The following is a 15,956-nucleotide window of genomic DNA, read 5'->3' on the forward strand; positions in this document are numbered from 1 at the left end:
CACAGAGTTGGGCTGCTGTCCCTGCTTGTTTCCTGGGTCCAGGAGAGCCTGCCTCCCCCTGCTGGTCTGTGCCCCGGGGGGAGCCGGTACCTGGAGAGAAGAGGCTGACGGTCCGGCCACAGGCCGACTCGTGGCAGCGCCTGGTGACATTGGTGATCTTCCATAGGAAGGTGCCGTCGAAGGAGGCCTCCTCCATGAGGCGGAGGCTCTGCTCCAGCTTGCCCAGGGCCTGGTCTTTCTGGGCCAGGGTCTGCTGCAACTCCACCACCTGTGGGGAAGCCCATTCAGCCAGGGACACCAGAATGCAGCTTGGGGATGGAGAGCGGATGATAGGATAGAGAGACAGATCTGTTGGAAGTATGCCTTCCTGAGACCATGCCTCCCTCAAGTATCTGTTTCTGTTCATGCTGTCCCTCCCGGCTGGAATCCCCCTGCCTTTCTTCTCCACCGGCCACCTCTATTTATCCATCAGGAATCTGGCACACACAGCCCTTCTTCTGGGAAGCCTCCAACTACTGCCCTCGCTCAGCTGGTCTCTCTCTCTTGTCTGTGTTCTACAGAGCCCTTACAGCAGTTTTTTTATCTTTTTTTTTTTTTTAACGTTTATTTATTTTTGAGACAGAGAGAGACAGAGCATGAATGGGGGAGGGGCAGAGAGAGAGGGAGACACAGAATCGGAAGCAGGCTCCAGGCTCTGAGCCATCAGCCCAGAGCCCGACGCGGGGCTCGAACTCACGGACCGTGAGATCGTGACCTGGGCTGAAGTCGGACGCTTAACCGACTGAGCCACCCAGGCGCCCCCTTACAGCAGGTTTATAAGATGCATCTTTCTGCCCTTCCTACTAGATAGATGATTTCTCCTAACGAAGGCTGGGCCCATGCTCATTTTTCTCTGTGTCCAGGCCTTGCAAAGTTCCTGGCATGTAAGAGTAGAGCCAGGAAGGCTGTTGATGGACTGAAGCCATGGTTGCTGCCCTCAGAGAGCCCTCCTTCTAACTGGGGCAAGAGTTACATGAAGAGAGGCTTTACTCGGTCACTTGAACCCAGTGCCTTGCTTTTCTGGTGGGTTCCCCCGTTGACATTTGAAAAAAATACAGATTTATTCTTGGGTATGCTCAGGTAGGGAAGGTAGGAATGGAAGTGAGTATGCTTTGAGGAAATTGAATCCCTGATTTTACTGATGGGAAAGCTAAAATCTTGAGAGGGGAAGCGACTTACTCAGACCTACCCAGCAAGTTAATGGTGGAGCTGAAACGAAAATCCAGGCCTAACTCAACTTGAGACAATGATATAGTATTGCTGGACCATCACCCCTCCACCCCCCCCCCAAAAAAAAAACCCCAAAAACCAAAACCCAGCAACAAAAAACAACATTAGCATGGTAACTGGTTGTATCAAGAAAAGTATAAGCTCTGGAACAAAGGAGGGCATAGTCTTGCTCAACCAAGAACTATCAGACAGGTGAATTATCTGGAGTTGGTCTGGGACCACCCTCCGAGTGTGGGGAATTCTCTAGAGACTGAGACAGAGCATATGAGGACAGCATGAAGCAATGTGCTTTGATGAAGGTGTGAACACACCAGGAATGTTTAGCTTCAAGAAGGAAACACTATATCTGAAGGGCTTCTATGGGGACTAGAAGGCAGAATTGTTTTGTGGGCCCTGAACAATGCAGGGGAGACACAGAGAGGCTGATTTTAGTTTAGTATAAGGAAGAACTTTCTCATAGTGAACAATGCAGGGGAGACACAGAGAGGCTGATTTTAGTTTAGCATAAGGAAGAACTTTCTCATAGTGAACAATGTCTACCAGTGGAATGAGATGCTTGGGAAGGGACTATCCTTTCAAGGAAGAAGTTCAGGCAAAGGAAATGAAGCATGCTGGATGGAGGAGTTTGCCCTGGACTACAACTTGAGACTCGGTGCTCTTCCTGAGCACGGGAGAGATATTTCTGATGGGCAGGGGTGATTGCTCTGCGGGCGGAGAATGCTTAGAAGGAAGGCGGCTGGTCCGCTGCTCTGGAGACAAGATGGGGCAAAGGGGACCCCCGAGCCAGCCTTGAAGGTAAGCTTGCCTCCCATGCTCACCCTTTGCTCCAAGCTCAGGATGTGCTCACGGTCCAGCTGGCTCTGGTGGATGGAGGCTGCTAAAGCCAGGTGGGAAGCCTCCACCTCCTTGTTGAGGACAGCGACGATGTTCTCAAACACACGCAACTTCTCCTCTAGCTCAGCCAGGAGCTTCTCTTTCATTAAGTGCTGCAGGGCCAGCTCATCCTGGCTCTCAGAGCAGGGTGCCCGGTAGCAGTCAACTTCCAGGTCCCCAGCCACCTCCACGGCCGCCTGTAGCTGCAGGTCTGACAGATTCTGCTCCAGGGCCAGGGGCCCAGAGCCCAGGCCAGAGCCCAGCTGGGCCTTCCACTGTTTCACGAACGCCAACAGCAGGTTTAGGTGGGTGGTCTGGGAGGTGACCTCATGCTCCTGCATGAGCTTTGGGCTCCCCTGTCGAGACAGCGGGGCTGGTCAGTGAAAACAGAGAAGGCTGAGGAGAACCAGGGACCGGGGGAGACACCTGCCACCCAACGGCTGCCAAGGAAAGTCAGATCCATTCACCCAGCACAAGGGTGTGTGTAGCAAGAGGGATTTGGATGAGGATCCTGGCATCAGACACACCCAGGCTGAGCCATGTGCACCCCAGCCTCTAGAGCAACAATTCTGCCCAGCCCTTGAGTGCATTGATAATTCAGGACCACGGACAGAGGCCCGGGGTGGGGGGGTGGGGGAGGGGGTGTATTTTAGCGATGCTACAGGGCCCAGGTGAGACATTAAGAAGAACTTTCCTGAGTACGGGGATGATTCACTAGTGGGATTTGTTGCTTGGGGAAGTCATTAACGTAAGGGACATCCAGAGGAGTAGCTTGATGTTGTGGGAAAATCTGGGAGGGGCTGAAGTGGGCAGGTCTCCTTTCTCACATCCGGATGCTTACCTTGTAGGAGCAGCCAACACCAGCAAAGGGGCACCCAACTTCAGCCTCAGCCACCTCGGGGTGATCCTGGAAACAATAACCAGGTCATTAGGTGTCACGTGTGTCCCAGTGGCCACCACTGTGGCTCCCTGCAAAGCACTGGGATCTGCCAGGGCATGAGCTGGGCTGGCTCACATGACTTTGCACAGGCTGTTCCTTCTGCCTGGATGACTCTTTGCCCTCCTTCGAGCATCAGCCCTTGCAGGACTGTCCTTCACAACAGGGTCAAGGCCTCTGTCATGATCCTGGGCAGTGCTGCTACTTCTTGCACTGGGGCATGTTCCACCCAGCCCTACAGGTGTCATTCGCTCTTTGGTGGGCCCCACGGGTCTGGGGGTCTGTCACAGCTGTGCTCCCAGCATTGTCCCAGGGGAGACACTGGGAGCATGCTGGGCTGCATGACTGAGCACCTCCCTCCTCCTGAAGCCCAGGGGGCCGCTGCTCCCAAATGCACCCCCCTCCTTGGCAATCCATCCTTGACTGACTGAGGCATGTCTGCTCTGCACTGCTGTCCCTTACAGATAATGTGTGCCCTGCGGGGAGGGACGCAGACAGGATGTGACAGCAACTTGACAACACTGTTAACCAACTTATGCACCTGAGGAGTTTACAAAATGCTTTCATGATCATGATTCTGATCAGGGCCCCTAACAACACTGTCAGGAAGGCAGAATAGTTTTTTTGGTTCCCATTTTACTGATGAAGAAACTGGGGCTCATAGAGGGGAAAGAGTCTGCCCAGGAAGGAACAGCTATGGAGCAGCAGAGCCACAGAGCTCTTTCCACACAATATCACCATCTCTTATCAAGAATAAACCCATGGGAGGGGGTGCCTGGGTGGCTCAGTCAGTTAAGCATCTGACTTCAGCTCAGGTCATGATCTCACGGTTTGTGAGTTTGAGCCCCGCATCGGGCTTCGTGCTGACAGCTCAGAGCCTGGAGCCTGCTTGGGATTCTGGGTCTCCCTCTCGCTCTGCCCCTCCCCTGCTTGTGCTCTCTCTCTCCCTCTCTCTCTCTGCCTTTCTCTCTCTCTCAATAATAAATAAACATTAAAAAAAATAACAAACTCATGGGAGATTGGCAGAAAAAATTTTCCAAAACATATTATCTATAAAGGGCTTGTATCCAGAATATATAAAGAGCTCTCACAATTCAATAAACGACAAGCAACCTAACAAAATGGGCAAAATAATGAATAGATACATTGGAAAAGGAACTAACTAACCTATGGAAATATGCTCAACATCACTCATCATCCCAGAAATGCGAAGTATAACGAAATACTACAGTGAACTACCACGATCTACTCACTAGATGGCCAACATTAAAAAAGAGCGACAATATCACTTTCTGGTGAGGATGTGGAGGAACTTGGGAGTGAAAAATGATACACCCAACTTTGGAAAAATTGATGCAAGTATATCATACAGTCAAATGATACTTAAAAAGCAACTTTCTTATAAAGCACGCTTATAAAGTTATTGCACAACCCACACATTGCATTCCTAGGAATTTACCCAAGGGAACCTGAAACACACATCCCTGTGTGTGTGAATGTTCAGAGTAGCTTTCTCCATTATGGCCCCAAACTGGAAGCAATCCAAGCATCCATCAAGGGGTGAATGGATACACAAAGTGTGCTGTGTCCACACGCTGGAACATTCCCTAGCCATCAGATGAACTGAACTGCCGATACGTGCAATGACACAGAAGAACCCCCAGAGCATTACGGTAAGTGAAAGAAGTCAAACACTACAAGAAAAGACTACATACTATGATTCCATTCTTAGGAGATTCTAGAAAAAAATAAACGCTGGCGACAGAAAGTGGGTTCAGTGGCTGCCTGGGGCCGCAGCTGGGGAGACTGACTAGCCGGGGGGCACGAGGAAGCTTTTTCAGGCGTGGAAACATTCACCACCTTTGCTGTAATGGTCACACGATGTATACATTGCTTGGCATTCGTCAAACTCGAGCGAAATTCACTTGAGTGAGTTTTATTGCGTATAAGTAATACCTTGATTTTTCCAAGAGCTTGTTTGTTTTTAAAAAAGAATAATGTTATGCGGCAAAATAAAGGGAGATACGGAGAAAAGTGGGGGGAAAGGAGAGGTCTTTTAGGCTAAGCAAATACAAGGCCACACTAGTTATTATTCTTTAGAAGTAAAATAAACAAGAGCTGTGGGTTTACTGAGTATACTTGGTGTGGGGCACAGAACACAGCTCAGCAAAGGGCCGCCCTCCCCTTCACCGCCTGCCCCGGGGCTTCAAGCACAACTTGTTCCCGGCAAGGAATGGAACACAGATGTTTCACCGGGGCGGGGGCAGAGGGCAGCTTTGGCAGAGACCCAGCCTGTGGCGACAGGGCCTCTCCCAGCAGGTAGCTTTCAACACTTGGCAACAATGGAGTGCCTGAGGCTAGAAGCGGACCCGGTTCCTGAGTGAAGGGACGGACCAGGGGTAAGCTCTCGCCCCCTAAGTCTGAAGTGAGTCACAGAAGGGATAACGAAGCAAAAGTGACAAAACTAAGGGTGGAATTTCAGACATCACCCGCAGGTGGAGGAGCACGTGTTCTTTTGGCCGCTGCACCTTGCTGGTGTGGTCTGTGCGGGCAAAGCGCGCTGCGGCACGGAAAGCACCTTCTGGATGTATCAGGATGCGTGGATGGGCGTGGCCTGTGATCGGCCTCCCGTGGCTGACAGGGGACGGGCAGGTGGACGCGGGAGGCCTTCCGAGGCCTAGGTGGCCAGCCAGGCTGCCCACAGGCCCGCCACAGTCCGCCTCTCGCTCCTTGGACTGCCGCACGGGTTAGCGGGCTCTGGGGTCAGCCCGTGGGGGTGCAAAGCCCATCTCAGTCACCTCACACACTGGCTGCTCAGCCCTGGGAGAGTCGTTAACCGCCCCCTGCCCCAGTTTCCTCATCCGCAAAACGGGGATAATCATAGTACGCTCCCCAACCGCCTCATGGAGTTGTGAGGATTACATGAGCCGATGCTTACAAGCGGTGGTATGAGTTACTTGTTGCTGCTGTGACAAAATACCACACGCGCAACGGCTTAAAACAACACAAATTTATTCTCTTGACGGTTCTGGAGATCGGAAGCCTTAACCTCAAGGTATCGGCAGGACTGAGTTCCTTTCCGGAAGCTCTAGGAGGAGAACCCGTTCCCTTGCTTCTTCCAGCCACAGCCTGCGTCCCTCAGCTCACGGTCTCTTCCTCCACCTTCAAAGTCCGCAGCACAACAGCTGCCAAACTCTCTGACTCTGACTCTTCTGCCCTCCTCTTATGAGGATCCTTGTGATGACCCTGGAGCCACCTAGACAATCCAGGGTAGTCTCTCCATTTCAATTCAATCCTTAATCTAATCACATCTGCAAAGTCCCTTTTGCCGCTGTTATGGGCGGACTTGTGTTCCCCCCACCCCCCTCCCCACCGCCCTCCCCTGACCCCGCCAATTCATCTGTTGAAGTCCTAACCTCCAGAACATGACTGTGTTTGGAGACAGGGTCTCTACAGAGGTCAACATGAGGGCATTAGGAAGGCCCCTAATCCAATAGGACTGCCGTCCTTATAACAAGAGAAAGTTTGGGCACCAAGGGCGGGCGATTTGAAGATGCTGGAAGAAAACAACATCGACAAAGCCAGGGAGAGAGGCCTCAGGTGAAACCCACCCCGTTTTCAGCTTCTTGCCTCCAGAACCATGAGAAAATAAATTTCTATTGTTTCTGCCAACGTGGTCTGTGGTGTTTCGTCACCGCAGGCTGAGCAGACCAATCCAGCCATGTAAGATGACGCAGTCCCAGATTCTGGGAGTTAGGATGCCGACATCTGTGGATACCATTCTGCCCATCAGAGTGTTCGATAAATGTTAGCCACGATTAGTAGCAGTGGTATTATATTATTTGTATTTTTATTCCTATGGATTAAGCATTGCCCTTAGGACGTTTTTTTCTTTCTCCTGTTGCTGTCACATACGTGCTTCTCACTTACTTATCACCTCTCGAACTCTTAATAACTAATCCCGTAAAGCCCTATTTTGCCGTTCGATTTCCTTGGGGAGGCGAGGAACATCCTCGGCGTATTCGTCTTGAAACTGCACCAAAGCACTCTTGCGTGTTATCTCGTGGGATCCCTGCAGTGATCTCTGGAGGCAGGCAGGGTGCCAGCAGCTTCCTCTTCATACAGATGGGGAAACTGAGTCATGGCGCGTCTGAGGTCACACCAGGCTGGGTCTGGGTCTCCTGTCCCGTAGTTCCGGGACCTTGCAAGGGTTTGCTGCCTTCTGGGCACCTGTGTGAGCGCCCGCCCCATCGGATCTCACGGCACCATGAGGAGGAGGTTGGGGCTTTGAGGTTCTGCTTGTCGTCCAAGTGGGGAATCTGAAGCTCAGGGACGACCAGTGATTTGCAGGGGGTGATGCAAGTCCAGGGCAAAGACGAGGTATAAGCCAGGGGCCTGGAGTCCATGACCAGGGTCCCTCCTCTCACCAAAGGGTGGCCTCACCTGAAGGCTGGGGACTGAGGGGCAGGAGAGGGAATCAGGCTGGGGTTGCAGAGGAAGAACGGGGCATCTGTCCCGGGCCAAGCCTGGTATATGTCTGGTGCCATGAGCGGCCCCTGTGTGAGTGGCCTCACCGCCTGCAAACTGCTAAAAATAAAATTCGCAGTGGAATTTTCTCTGAAGAGGAAACAGAAACAGAAAACAAAACCCCAGCCCTGAGGGAACACTTGTCCTTCTGTCTGTATCCGAGAAGTCTGGGGGCGTGTGGTGTTCCCAGCCACCCTGCTTACCCAGGCCCTTTGTGATGGGGTCATCCAGAGGCCCCCCCCCCCACTTGGGGGCCTGTGGGCTTCCGAGAATGTGAGAGCATTAAGAGAGTGCCAGAGCAGAAGAAGGGCCTCTGTGAAGCCACTGCACAGAACACAGGGCCTGCGGTGGGCCAGGCACCGACCATACTGTTGCATCAGACCCAGAGGCTGGCTCAGGTCTTGCTCTGGTGTCAGCTGAGAGATAGGCACTTTATGGCGACAGGGCGGGCCCGGTCAGTGTTTGTCTACCTGCCAGTTCCTGCCCTCCTCTGTACCCGAGCCAGTTTCCTCTTTGGGACCTTCTGCTCAGCTCACCACTTCCTCCAGGAAGCCCTCCCTGAGTCTCCTAGTAGAAAGCAGTCTTGCCTATTCCTGTTTTTCCACAGCACTTGGTGGATTCCAGTACTTTGGGCCGACTGTGTTATTTAAACCTGCATAAAACACTTGGGGTGATCCCTCAAGAGAAGACGCCATCGGCCTAGGTTTGCCTTCCCCCCCTTGTCGTATGACTTTGGCTCAGGCACACCTTCTCACTGAGCCTCAATATATTACCTAAAATCTAGGTAAAATAGGAATATTACCATCACCCATGACATAGGATGTCATGGGGTCGACAAGGTTACAGATGTAACTATCAAGTTCAGAAGTGTAAGGGTGCAGGGGTTCATTTCCAGGCATCACACATCAAGGGACACCGAGAAATGGGAGAAACAGTTATCTCAAACGCACAGAGACTGGGGACAGACTCCAGAGGGACACGGTCAGTGTCTTCTCACAGATGCAGGCCTGCTTTGGGGGACAGAAGCCTATGACTGACTTGCCTTTCGTGGCCATAAGGGAAACAGACTTCGGCTCAGTCCAAAGAGGAACCAAGAGGTAGAAGTGATTGTTTCAGGAGGTAACGAGCCCGTGGCTTACTGTCAGCCACCGGCATCAGATGCCAGCTTGCTTTTGGCCTTCCTGAGCCGTCTCCAAGGGAAGAGAGTGAGAGACGCCCCCGTATTCACAGTGTCGCAGGCAGGCAGAATTGAACGTGATTTTCCAGCCACTGCGTTGCCCCCTATTTCACGGTCACTTCTATAGGAACGTCATTCCAGGCAAGAATGCAGCCTCTAACTAGGCCAACGGTGATCCTTTAATATCTGTGTCTTACGTTAGCTAATCAGCCCGTGGCTGTGAGCATTTCTGGGACAGATGTTACTCTAATGAAGTCAGAAGACAAGGACACGCCGATAAGCAGATGGCATGGAAAGTGTTCACAAGGCCGGGCACCTCTGGGCTGGACTCAGCCGGACTCGGGCCACCCCGCACCCCATCTCCCAGGTTTCCCCAGATGCACAAACTTCAGGATGACCACATATGCAAAGTGTTGACTCCTAATCAGCTGCTTTGGTCAAAAGTCCCCCAAAGTTCCCATCAGGGGCGGGAGGGGTCAGAGGAACCTCTGGTCTTTCCAGTCGTGGCTTTGTGCAGGTGTGAGACTTCTGGCTCATGCTGGCCCCCAGCTTTCCACTGGGGGTGCAGTGCCGACCTCCTCAGGCGGGGAAGCGGGGGTGGGGATGGGGTCTGCCGTTGCCTGCGCCCAAGAGGCAAAGGCCTCCCACGCAGGCAGCACCCGCTCCCACCTGGAAGCCTGTCACGGTTCCTATCATTCCACCATTAGAGTCATTTCATTGGATTTAAGGCGGCAAGTTTCAAACTGTGCCCTGCAGGATGCCAGGATCCCCTAAAGTTCCTCGGGAGCTGGGACAGAAGGAAAGGGGACAACTAAAGGTTACGGGGTGTCAGGCTCCCCCTCAGTCAGATTCACAAGGATGAGAAATTAAAAGCCCTGGAGAGATCTAAACTCTCTCTTACTTATATTATCCGAGATTTTACAAGGCGTGTGTATTAATTTTGTTAAGAGGCAAACATAAACCAAATTGGAAACGATCTTCCTGGAGCACTCAAGCAGGCAGGGGCCTCAGAAGGCATGTAGCATACGGCCTCCTCTTTGCGGGTGGAGTTGGGGGGTGCCCCGCAGAGCCAGGGGTCTGCTGGGGTCTCAGGGTTAGCTCACTAACACGTCCCAACGGGGAGGCCTGCCTCAGTGTATCCAATTAGCTCTTACACCATGTTGCAACGTGTACAGTTCTAGAAAAATGCATCGGGTCCTCACTCTTATTTCCTTGAGGGCCTGCAGGGGAGGGGCTGCTGAGGAAAGGATGGGGGGGGGCCTCAAAACCAGCTCTGGTCGGGGGCAGGAAATTCCTCCAACTCTCTGCAGGAAGGGGGCCAGGATGGAGAAGGGAGAGGAAGGTGTGGAGACTTGTCGGCCTCTGGCTTCCACAGGAGGGAAGGAGAGACGCCCACACAGGTACTCTGGACATCACAGGTCCTGGAAAGGCTTGGCAGAAGCCAAGTTCGCTTCTTCGTTTTACAGATGGAGAAGCAGGCACGGGCATTATCTTGGCCGTGCACGGAGTCTACAACATCCCTGGTCACCAGGCTCCTGACCGCTGGGCTGTGGTTTCAGGACAAGGAGGGAACTTGGGCTGAAAGAAGCCAGGTATCTCGCAGACAGGGAGGGTGGTCGAATGGTGAGACCCTGGTCACTAGGGTGTTTCATGCCGAGACTCCCCAGTGGGTGTTGGGGCCCTACGTGTAAGACCAGGGGTGTGGATTTAGAGCTATGGTTCTTACAGCTTGGGACCAATACAAGTTTTGTTTTGTTTTTTTTAAGCCAGAAGATTAACATAAAGACTGCCACTTTTTTTAAAATTTTACCAAGTAAACACTTTATCAAAAATCCCGCCATCTACTATCACTGTCGTTTCATTTGTACAAAGACACGTACAGGGAGGGCATAATCCCAGGGTAAAGGTTGATTCTATAAGTGGAAAAGATTCTAGTTTTATATAAAACAACAACAAAAAAAAACCCCCACAAACTCACTACAATTTCCTTATTCTTATCACTTTGTCATATACCGGGGGGACTGGACCAGATCCGGTCAGCATGCGAGAATCTGCCCTGGAGACATGCCTGGTGAGGGTTCTTCCAGCTTGGTAGGGACAGAGTTCTAAACTGCAGTGCCTGAGAATGTGTCTTTGGCCCCTCACACGTCCAAAGCTATTTCTTGTTCCTAGAAGCACAGCGGAACTTGAGACAGAAGCTGAGAATGCCTCTCCCTGTCCCTGGATACAGGGGCAGAAAGAAGTGTCTCGATCGAGAGGTGATGCACCTGTCCATAAAGGGCCAGATGGCAAATATTTAGCGCTTTGAAGCCTCCGTGGCAACTACTCACTTCTACTGTTGTAGGGCAAAAGCAGCCACGCACAATACGTAAATAAATGAGCAGGTAGTGGCTGCAAACCAATAAAACTTTATTTATGGACACAGAAGTTTGAATTTCATAAAATTTTCACGTGTCCCAAGATGCCATTCCTTTGGCTTCTTAAAACCATTTGGAATATAAAAGCCATTCTTAGCTTGTGGGACACACACAAAAACAAACAAACAAACAAACAAACAAAAACAGGGGGCAAGCTAGATGTGGCCCATGGGCCGTAGCTTGCAGACCTCTGGTCTAGACTGGTGTTCTCGCCCTGAATCTGTCACAGATCGGCGAGGTATCTTTGGGTAAGTCCCTTTGCCACTGTGAATGTCAGTCCCCCCACTGCTTACAAACTGATGCAGTCCAGACTCCAGACAAGGGGGCAGGTATCTTCCAGAGACTTTGTGGGCAGCTGCCCAATGGCTTCCACCTCGACAAAAGGGAAAAAAAAAAGGACAAATACTCTTTCCAGGCCGTGCCACGTACCTTCTCCTGAGACAGAAGGCTTCTTGGGCTTACAGACTGGGGGTCGTCCCCTCTGCATTTTGGACACATCCGATCCTCGCCATTCCTGGGGACACATGAACAAAGCCTGCTGAGTGAAGCATTCGTGGCTTCTCGGCACCAACCTCCATCCTTGTCGCTGCAAACGCCCAGGCCGTGCCCGGTTTCGCAGCTGATTTCAGGTGCAGGTAGGTCCGCAGCCCCAGACCCACCATTCCCAAACTTCAAAAGTACTGGGCACCCGGTACCTTCCCATGGTTCGCAGTGAGCTCAGTTAGCTGCTACACCTGCCCTGGGGTGACTGGAGGCTATCATCACCCTTATCTACCCCACGTAGTGTGAGCCCTTCTGTTTCACGGCAGAAATATTAACATGCCCCCGTCCCCGCTGGAAGAATAAAGTAGTAATGCACTGACTTCCTTTTCTAAAATCTGAAAAAGTCCCGAATTCCAAAATATACCTGAGCCCAGGGGTTCCGGTAGGGATTTGTGGATGTGTGGTTATATTTGCTCTTCCCGGCTTCCTCTATTAGGCTTTGGGTCTCTTACTTTCAGTAATTCTGGATGAGCACAGTCAGAATAAGAAGGGGCCTCAGAGAACAACCAGCCTGGGTTTCCTAACCAGGAGTGGGTGTCAGACTCTGAGCGCAATGACACTTGGATCTGTGTGCTTTGAGAAAGCTCCCGAGGGGTTCTGAGCCACAGTGAGAGCCACCCGTCAGGCCCAGCTTACACGGGAGGAAAACGAGGCCTCGGGGACGTATGGGTTGGCCAGGTGCAGACCGATTCAGGAGCTGGGCAGAAGAGACCCGTTGCAAAAAGCCTGAGATGAACCCCCCCAAAATCAGCCTGATGGTAAAAGCAGTCAAGCTTTGCTCCCCGCCCTCCCCCCGCCCCCATTCCCCACCTGGCTTTTCCACAGCCACATCCTCCCCGCTCCTCACAGCCTCCCCAGGCAAAGCCCCAAGCAAAGGTCACGTTGGCGCAAGGCAGTTTGGGAGCACGTTGGCCAGGAAGCTGACCGGGGACAGGCTGCCCTAATCTCTCCATTAGGCCTCATTGTCCCCATCTGTAAAACAGGATAATAACGGTATCCACCTTTCCTGCCTTCTTGGAAGAGCCAAGGAAACAGTGCTTAGCACACAGCAGGCGCATAATAGTTGCCTCGGATGGGATGTGGATGATCATATTGTCACACCTGAATTATTTATATTGTAACTACAAATATACACGTTTTTACATATTATATACAGCATGTATGATGTATATTATATGTACTTGATACATATGTAAAATGTATATTCTATGTAAATACATGTATCTGTATTTATATGCGGATATACACAATCTAATATATTATACAAAAATAGATAAATATAGATGTGTATAAACATAGACATCTGCTTCCCCTTTAAAAGCACTGCCAGCACACAGTATAAGGAGGTAGGTGGTATCGTGGAAAGAGATGTATTTTATGACACTTTGTCATTTGCTACGGGAGCTTATGCTCATCCTGACAAGAACTCGCTCGCGCGTTGTTGGTTGGGCCTCGTACCAATCCCGGGAGGCAGAAAAGAGCTTTGCAGGCATTTTACAGACGGAGAGGCTGAGGCTTCGAGATGTTAGGCACTTTGCACAGGCCACACAGGCAGAAAGTAGCCCCGCTGGCTGCAGAGCCCGCCCCCCCCCCCCCGCCCCCTGCCCCGGGTGGCCTTCTGCAGGGGTGAGTACAGCTTTCAGTGCCTGCTTCTCTCTCCACCACCAGTCAGAAGGGCCAGTGGCATGGACTGCATGGAAAGGGTGTGGAAACTGAGGCCCGGCCAGGTGGTCACCTGCCTAAAGCCATCGGTTCCTCTCACCCTCTCCTCCTGTCAGGGGTCCCTCCCTGCCCACCCACCCTTTGCTCCTCCGACCCCTCACCTCACGTTCTCAGAGAGACAGGCAGCACAGCAGAGGGCCCTGGGCTCTGGTGGGTCCGGGCAGGCGGTGGGGGGCCACCCAAAGGGAAACTCGTTCTCATCAGGGGCTGGGCGGGGGCTGCTGGCTGAGCCAGAGGCCATCCCGGGGTCCCAGGCTGGCCTGGGGGGCCCGTCTACGCTCCTCTGGGGCGGGGACCGGGCCTGTAAAGTCTGTGCTGAGAGAAGAGGTGAGTTCTCTCTGGTGAGCAGGAGTCTGACAACTTTATCTTTTTGCTGGCTTGTGTGGTTCAACGTCACGGCTGAGTCACAGCAGGGATGGGGCAGGAATTACCCTTTGTGGTGCAAAAAATCCCCTGGATGGTGACTGAAGGCTTTAGGAGTGTCCAGTCATTCTTTAAAGTGAGAGAGAAAAGAAAACAAGTCAGAGAGAAAAAAGAACCGTGCCGCGGATTTTCAGGAACTGCAGTGAAAAGTTCCCCTCTCTGAGCACCTTGGGCTGCTTCCTGCTGGCTTCCTCCTCCTCCTCCTCCTCCTGGGGACTTCAGTGGTGCGGTCACAGCCGGTGTTCCCTGGCACCCTGACGCAGCCTAGAATTCTCGGTGAGGGTGCTCACTGCCCCAGTGGAAATCCCCAGGGTTCTGAGGCTGGTTCAAAAATGCAAGCTCCAGGCGCTTTAGCTGTGCGCTGGCCAGAGTGTCTCAGGTAACAGTCACTTCCTCACAGTGGGTCTTCTTAACCTCATCTGTAAAAAAAAAAGGAGTCGTAACAGGTTGTCTCCAAGGCCCCTCTGGGCTCTGAGATTCTGGAAGCCGGTGGCCAAGCCACCGGAGGCAGCTGAGAGGCTTCTGATGCCCCGGCCCTGCCCGTGGCATTCCTCGTCAGTCACGGTGATGACACAGGGCTCTCCCCTCCTTTGAAATTAGGCCTCGGGACCATGATCTGGGCCCTCCCCCCGCAATGCCCCACTCAGGAAGTCATAGGTGGCCACATACTTGGGTCAGGCGCTACCACGTCCTGGCTCTGAGGAGAACAAAGCTCGAAATAAATACTAGGTCGCAGGGAGTTGGGCTCAGCGGCCAAGTGGGACGGAGACCCATGGCTGTGTAGGAACTATGGTCGCTGGTATGTCTTCTGCATCCTGGGCAACATTTTCCTTCCTATTCCATAGAGCAACCTGCTGAGAATCCACTGGCCGCATATAGGCACAGAGGAACGAGATGCCTGGTCCAAAGTCAAAGCCCCCAGTAGTGGAGCATCAGCAACAGGTCTGTGGGACTCTAAGGTCTGTGTTCTTTTACCCAAGCGCGAGGGACAAAAAACAAGGCAACTTGGTGGCGCTTACAGAGCTGGGATGGAGGGCAAGGATCCCAGCCTGTTTTCTCACCTAGTTCCACATCTTCCTATCCTGCTGGATTTTGCAAACTTTCATAGTGATTTCAAATCATGGGCTTTGAGGTCTGACAGATGGGAGTTGGGATCCTGGGTCTTCCATTTACTAGCTTTGGGTCCTGGGACATGGCCTTTAACTCCTCTGAATGTCAGTCTGTGCATCTGTGAAATGGGGATAATAGTTTCCACTTTCCCCGTCTGGTGTGATGGCGGAATGAAGTGAAGGGTGGGAACCTGGCGTGGTGCATGGCCCAAGGGGACCGCTTGGAAGGCTTTGGCATGGTGTTCCACTCAGGGCCACTATGCTCCCAGCTCTTCAAGATCAGGGAACAGAATTAAGATGGTAAATTTTGCTTATATAGCGTTTTCACACCCATCAACTTTACTTGAGCCTCGTAAGTGGGCAAGGCAGGTCAGATGTTGTCCTCTGACCCCAGAAAAATTCAACTGCCCCTCTTCGCTGGAATGACATTGGGGCTCCTGGCAAAGAGGGCATGGTACCCTACCACGGCAGTGTAAACTGGGACCTCCCTCTTCACCAGGGCCAGCCATGGCCTGGCCCTCTCAGCAAACGGCCTTGAGGCCTACTTCAGAGAAAGGGAAAGGCAGTCCCTTAACCACATACCCCAAACCTGCAAACTTCCCTGCATCCCCGCCAATTCTCTCTTTCCCTTCCTTCGGCATAGACAGGCACTTACCTCCCATCCAAGTTCTGGGTCCCTCTCTCCTAGTCCCCTTTCTCTCCTCTCCATCTTCCAATGCCTCCTTTTCTACCAGCTCTTCCATATGAGCATCAAAATATGCCCAAGTTGTTCCAATAATAAAAGTGGAAAATGATCGGTACGGCATTTTAGGGCCACGTTAAGTACTTTTAACTGTCTCAGCTAATCTTCACGTGATCCTTAACAGGCAGGCATTGTCCATCATCATCATCATCATCCCCATTTTACAGATCAGAAACTGAGGCACAAACTGGTTAAGTGACTTGTCCAAGATCTCGCA

The 15,956-nt window shown here is 52.1% G+C and overlaps 1 protein-coding gene across 5 annotated transcripts in view; it reads right to left on the reverse strand.

Moving 5' to 3' along the window:
- Window positions 1-15,956, reverse strand: part of TRAF1 (TNF receptor associated factor 1) — a 30,464-nt gene that overhangs the window by 5,439 nt on the left and 9,069 nt on the right. For 3 of the 5 annotated variants that reach the window (XM_019454005.2, XM_019454004.2, XM_019454001.2), the window contains exons 2-7: window positions 14,056-14,307; window positions 13,567-13,957; window positions 11,630-11,714; window positions 2,984-3,049; window positions 2,088-2,498; window positions 91-268 (exon numbers count right to left, since the gene is read on the reverse strand). In XM_019454005.2, coding sequence (XP_019309550.1) covers window positions 91-268; window positions 2,088-2,498; window positions 2,984-3,049; window positions 11,630-11,714; window positions 13,567-13,706 — 880 coding nt within the window. In that variant the 5' untranslated portion in view covers window positions 13,707-13,957; window positions 14,056-14,307. Of the gene's footprint in view, window positions 1-90; window positions 269-2,087; window positions 2,499-2,983; window positions 3,050-11,629; window positions 11,715-12,107; window positions 12,207-13,566; window positions 13,958-14,055; window positions 14,308-15,956 lie in introns of those variants that run through there. The other 2 variants (XM_019454006.2, XM_053908240.1) reach the window with 2 other exon arrangements.

Source organism: Panthera pardus, unplaced genomic scaffold (genome assembly GCF_024362965.1).
Source record: "Panthera pardus isolate Hobbes unplaced genomic scaffold, ASM2436296v1 HiC_scaffold_20, whole genome shotgun sequence".
In the NCBI taxonomy this organism is placed as follows: domain Eukaryota; kingdom Metazoa; phylum Chordata; class Mammalia; order Carnivora; family Felidae; genus Panthera; species Panthera pardus.